General features: G+C 45.1%; 1 protein-coding gene across 3 annotated transcripts in view; it reads left to right on the top strand.

Annotated features, from left to right (window-relative positions):
- The window catches only part of GOLGA1 (golgin A1), a 50,733-nt gene continuing 45,163 nt past the window's right edge, over positions 431–6,000 (top strand). The window contains exons 1-3 of one of the 3 annotated variants that reach the window (XM_005654558.3): positions 431–584; positions 1,380–1,429; positions 2,302–2,600. In XM_005654558.3, the coding sequence (XP_005654615.2) occupies positions 2,466–2,600 (135 nt within the window). In that variant the 5' untranslated portion in view covers positions 431–584; positions 1,380–1,429; positions 2,302–2,465. Of the gene's footprint in view, positions 908–1,379; positions 1,430–2,301; positions 2,601–6,000 lie in introns of all 3 variants that reach the window. The other 2 variants (XM_013986672.2, XM_013986679.2) reach the window with 2 other exon arrangements.

The following is a 6,000-nucleotide window of genomic DNA, read 5'->3' as shown; positions in this document are numbered from 1 at the left end:
TTTATGGAGTCACAGCTTCTTGCAAGTGGCGAGGTGACTGTGTAGGGTGCAGAGGGATTGGGATGCAGGGAGAGGAATAAAAATTCTGTGCTGGCCCAGCATCACCACGGCCGGTGGGTCTCCATGCGGTTCAGCACAGGCTGCCCCCCCCTCAACAACTGCCTTCTTTCTCTTTGGCAACAGGCTCCTCCCACTTCCCCGGCTCCGCATCGCCCCCTTTCGAGGGACAAGAAAAAAAAGGAAACACTTCGGCCGCTCAGTCCTCCTACGCGGTCAGGCAGCTAGCTGACGTGGCGAACCTGCCTGAGGGAGCGCCGGGTCCCGCGCCCTCAAGCGGCTCGGGGCAAACTGCCACCCCGAAGCTCAAGCAGCTGCCGCGAAGGCTGCGCTCAGGCGCATGCGCGCGGTGGGAGGGCTGCGCGCGGTGGGCCTGCCCCGCGCGCAGCCACTTCCGGCGCGCGGGTGGAAGTGAGGTTCCGGGTCGCTGCCGTGCTCGCCGGCCGGTCGTGGGGGCTGGTGACGGGGGCCGGCGTTCACTAGAGGGCCCGGAGGCGGGGCTCTGCCGGCTGCCCAGAGAGCGGCAGGTGCGCGGGCGGGGGCAGGAGATGCAAGCAGGCCCCTCATTCTCCTGCTTGCTTCCGTGCGCCCCCAGAGCGGCCCTGACTGGGTTACTCCTGACCCAAGCCGGGGGCAGTACTGGGGTGCCGAAAGGGCGAGGGTAGGGGCCGAAGCGGGCTCCCCGGCCTGGGAATTTGGAGCCTAGGGGTCCGGAATTCCCGCCTGCGCGACCTCGGGCAAATCACTCTTCCGTGATTCTGAGTTTCCCTGCTGTCAAATTGGAGAGACTTTGGGTCCCTCCCTTCTTTGACAGTCCACGTACAGGCGGGTCTGGAAGGAGCCTGAGTGAGTGAGTGGAAACTACCGTGGCAGATGGCTGGCCTTTGGGTCTTAGACAGCTGTCTCTTACCCAACTTAGCCGTCTCTTTTCTTGGCGACTTTCTTAGTTCGAGTCAAGGCTTTGGGTCTAGCCAGGTAACGACAGTCAGGATCTATTGAGAATTTATTACTGGCCATGGGTAACCTTAATCTCATTCGGATTGTTTTGCTCAGGGCTCCCGAGGCGAAGTGAATTTCGCCACTTACTACAGTGAGTTTCAGTTCTTTGGCCTGTCAATGAAGCTTTTAGGCAAATCACAAATGCAAAGACCAGGGAGAGGGAGAGGAGACCACTGAGGATTGCGACAGTGGCAGCTTTTTCTCTCCCCCTCACCTAAATCCTTCCTCCTTCCTCTTCCTCTACCCTCGCCTGACCCCTCCTCAACATTTTGGCCTTACACTTGAGGAAATATCCAATGCGGTTTATTTTTGTTTTCATGCAGGACAGAGAGCTTTGACCTCCAAGCTGTTTTAAGTCTAGTAGATAAGCCAGGTGAGTAGCTGGTTTTCAGTATTGAAGGTAAAAGTTTTTGAAGACTCGTAAAGACTTAAATGGATGCTCTGAAGTGGTAAGAAGTCATTGGTAGATTTTAGAGCAGTGCTTAGGTATCCTCCACAAAATATCAAAAGTTAAGGTTGGAGCCAGAATGTTAATGTAGCATACACGTTAGGAGGGAAAGATGTTTGAACCTCATGGTGAATATTATGTAAAACATTCTGAAGAAAAGAAACCTACTCGAGGTAATTTGAATCACCCTTAAAAGAGAACCACACAGCACTTCCAGGAAACATTTAAGGCTATCTGATACCTGTACAGTATAGTTGTGTGGCTTGCTTGTTTTGTTTTGTTTTTTTAGAAAAAAAGTTGTCAATTTTTTCTGGTGAACGGCTGATTGGAAACCATCTTCGAACTTTAGAACTTTACACCTTTTCGTTGTATTAAGTTACATATTTTTGTCTTCATCTTTAACAAAACAAAACGCTAAACTGTATGTAATTGGGGGAAAGATTCAAAAGCGTTGTTATGTTAATGTTTGCCCCAGGAAACTTAATGTGTGTATACCACAGCCAATGTGGTATAATAAAAAAGAAAGTGAGGACTTATGAGTCAGAGTCCTGGGTTCAAATGCCATCCCTGCACATAACCACACAATCTTTGGCACATTACTTCATCTCCTTGAGACTGGATTTCCTTATCTGTATATGTGCATATGTAGTAGCTTTTTAAAGATTTAGTAATTGTGTTTTATTTAGTGTGCATTAAAATTGTGAAACTTAATTTTGAAACCTGAAGCTTAGCAAAGCAACCCAGATGTGAAATATCTCTGGTATTTAACTTAGAGCTCTCTTTCATCTGATTTATAGACACCCTGTTGCCACAAGCCTTTGGCCCAAGTTTCAGTGGGAATGCAGCTAGTTTGGATATCTGGAACTTTTTAGGCACTTTTTTGGAATTCCTGGTTGCTGGCCTAACGACTACTGTAGTGGTTCAAGACCTTGTCATCAGTGCAGGATAGCCACACAGCAAAATGTTTGCAAAACTAAAGAAGAAAATTGCAGAAGAGACTGCTGTCGCCCAGAGGCCTGGAGGTGCTGCTAGGATCCCACGATCAGTGAGCAAGGAATCGGTTGCCTCTATGGGAGCTGACTCAGGAGATGACTTTGTAAGTATCTTCTCTAGTTTTTAATATTTGGTCAGTCTCACTATATTTTTAAAATAATATTTGTGGGAAACTTTCCAGCAAGTATTTTATTTTTAAATTGCAAGATTACTTGTTTATATCTAATTCTTCTTACTCTGAGGTGAGGTGCTTTTCTATTTTTTTTTCTTAATTTTCACAAATCCCTTTTTATATGCTCTACGTTGTCCTCTTGTACTCTTTTTTCCATCTATATACCTTGTGTATCTTCTTTTACATTCTGTTTTTCAAAATGCTTTGGCCTGTTGTCTCTACACACATATTTTAAGTCATTGTTGCTTAGCAAGTTCTTTGAGTTTGGTGTGGAATTAGCCAGGGAATTAGCTCTATGTTAACGGAGAAGTTGATGAAGAGATGACACTGGTGGCCACATTATGTCCCTTATTTGTAAAGTATCTTTGTAGTTGGAAAGATTTGAGGATACTGCTGTGGTAGGTAAATGTCATGCCTTACGATTAAAATTGTGTCTGTGGCATATGACAGGGTCCTCTCAAAGTGAGATAACTTTTTTTTTTTTGCTTTTTAGGGCTGCACCCTTGGCATATGGAGGTTCCCAGGTTAGGGTTCGAATCAGAGCCACAGCCACAGCAACGGGGGATTTGAGCCACATCTGTGACCTACACCACAGCTCACAGCAACACCGGATCCTTAATCCACTGATTTATGGATCCTAGTCTGGTTCGCTACTGCTGAGCTGTAACGGGAACTCCCAAAGTTAGATAACTTTTGAAAAATGACTTATAATGCTTGATATATAGAAAAGAATGCATGTTACATAAATGTAAAGTATGAAGTATAAAAATAAAGCTTCGTTAAATCTGTCAACCTGCACAAAGAACTAGAACATCATTGATGCTATCAAAGCCACTTGTATGCTCCTTCTCGGTTCCTTCAGATAACCACTGTCCTAAAATTTGTGTATATAATTCCTTTTAAGAATATGCTTTTTAAAAAATCTTACTATGTATGTATATGTATATATTCATAAAGAGTCTGTAGTTTAATGTTGCTTATTTTCAAACTTTGTAAAAATAGTCTACTATAGGTGATTCATTTATGGCTGTATAAGATTCCAGCGCTTGAAAAGGCCACAGTTTGTCTCTGTCCTTTAGTGGTGATGGATGCTTGAGTTGTTTCCATGGTCAGTTGAGTCACCCTCCTCCTTTCTCATGCTACCTGTCTAGGTCAGATTACATGGCAGAAGCTATTAGGTTATTCAGGTGGAGCAATAGATGACCAGATCTCAATTATCATTGGCTCCTATATTTAACAGGAAATGTAAGAGCACATTCGATCACCAGGCTGAAGACATAGTTTTAATGCTGAGTTCTGTGGCAGAAGTACTTCCTTTGCCTTCATGCTGAACTTACTAAATGATGTCTCTCATCTCAAATATATTGCAGATAAAGAGAGTGGCCTGAATTCAGGAAATACTTTACTTTTTGGTCTTTTTTTTTTTTTTTTGGTCTTTTTGCCTTTTCTAGGGCTGAACCCGCGGCACATGGAAGTTCCCAGGCTAGGGGTCCAATCAGAGCCACAGCCGCCAGCCTATGCCACAGCCACAGCAATTCGGGACCCGAGCCATGTTTGCGACCTACACCACAGCTCATGGCAACACTGGATCCTTAACCCACTGAGCGAGGCCAGGGATTGAACCCTCATACTAGTTGGGTTCACTTCCGCTGTGCCACAACGGGGACTCCCAGGTTGTCCACATTTGTTGGACAAATATGGTAGCCTTATGGGCTCCCTGCCACCAATAATTCCCCAAAGCAGATCTATTTATGTCTCTCTAGTGCTTAAAACTCTTCAGTGGCTTCCCCATCATTGTCAGGATGAAGGGTAAATTTATTATTATAATCCAATGGTAAGCCCTTGTGGTCTTGTCACAGCCTACCCATCCCACCTCCTCTCTCTCTACTTTCCTACACCCTGAGCTCCAGCCGTTTTGAACTTACTGTACTTTATGGTATAGACAACTTTCCATTATACCTTCAAATGTTTACATATGCTGTTTCTTCTCTCTGGAATTTTTCCTGTATTCTGCCCTCATCCCTGCATTCCGCTGACTCTTGTGCACCCATGAAGACTGGGCTCATGTGTTACTTCCACGAAGCCCCTTTGATCTGACCTGTCCCTTTCACACTCTCTACCCTTTATCCCTCCTGGTTCAATTTGGTCGCTTGTCTCCTATTTTCTCTGTATGGTACCTATTACACTGCATTGTTGATGATTTGCTTGTTGGTCTTTCCCATTAAAGTGGGAGCTTCATGACAGGCAATAGTGTAGCAGTTAGGAACTCAGGTCAGGTTATGAACTCAGACCTGGATTTGATTCCCCATTCCATGGTTACTGTGACTTTGGGTAAGTTTTTTTCACTTCTTTTTTTCTTTTTATAGCTGCACTTGTAGCATATGGAAGTTCCCGAGCTAGGGGTCGAGTCAGAGCTGCAGCTTCAGGCCTGCACCACAGCCACAGCAACAATGGATCCAAGCCACATCTGCAGCCTACACTGCAGCTTGTGGTAATGCTAGATCCTTAACCCACTGAGTAAGACCAGGGAGCAACCCACATCCTCATAGACATTATGTTGGGCTCTTAATCTGCTGAGTCACAACAGGAACTCCTATTTTCTTTCTTCTTTTTTTTTTTTTTTTTTGCCCATGCCTGTGGCATCTGGAAGTCCCTGGGCCAGGGATCAAACCTGTACCACAGCAGCAACCTGAGCCACAGTCAAATCCTTAACTTGCTACTCCATGAAGGAACTCCTTTTCCACTTTTCTGTGCTTTAGTTTCCTTATCTATAAAATGAAATTAGGAACTATACCTGTCTTTTTTAAATTGTGTGTGTCAGGGGTCCCCAAGTTTCTCCTCTAGGTTCTGTTGTTCATTGGAAGGCCTTAGCATATAGTTTTACCTCCTGCTATCAGTTGTTACAGTGAAAACATTGATTACGAAGCATAATTAGGGTGAGTACCCATTATGGCTCAAAGGTAAGGAACCCAACTAGTAGCCATGAGAATACAGGTTTGATCCCTGGCCCTGCTCAGTGAGTTAAGGATCCAGCATTGCCATGGCTGTGGCATAGGCTGACAGCTTCATCTCTGATTTGACCCTAGCCTGGGAACTTCCACATGCCAGAGATGTGACCTGTAAAAAAACAAACAAACAAACAAATGAACAAAGCATAATTAGCAAAGGGAAAATGTGCATGGGGCAAAGCCTGGAGGAAACCAGGCAGAGGCTTCCAGGAGTCCTCCCCCAGAGAAGTTACACAGGACTTACTTAATTCCCACAGCAATGAATTGTGACAACACAGGATAAAATCTTGTCTACCAGGGAAGCTCATTAGAGATGCAGTGCC

The sequence above is a fragment of the Sus scrofa genome, chromosome 1 (assembly GCF_000003025.6).
Source record: "Sus scrofa isolate TJ Tabasco breed Duroc chromosome 1, Sscrofa11.1, whole genome shotgun sequence".
In the NCBI taxonomy this organism is placed as follows: Eukaryota; Metazoa; Chordata; class Mammalia; order Artiodactyla; family Suidae; genus Sus; species Sus scrofa.
The sequence above is the reverse complement of the archived record's forward strand: the minus strand, read 5'-3'. Positions and strand labels throughout refer to the sequence as shown.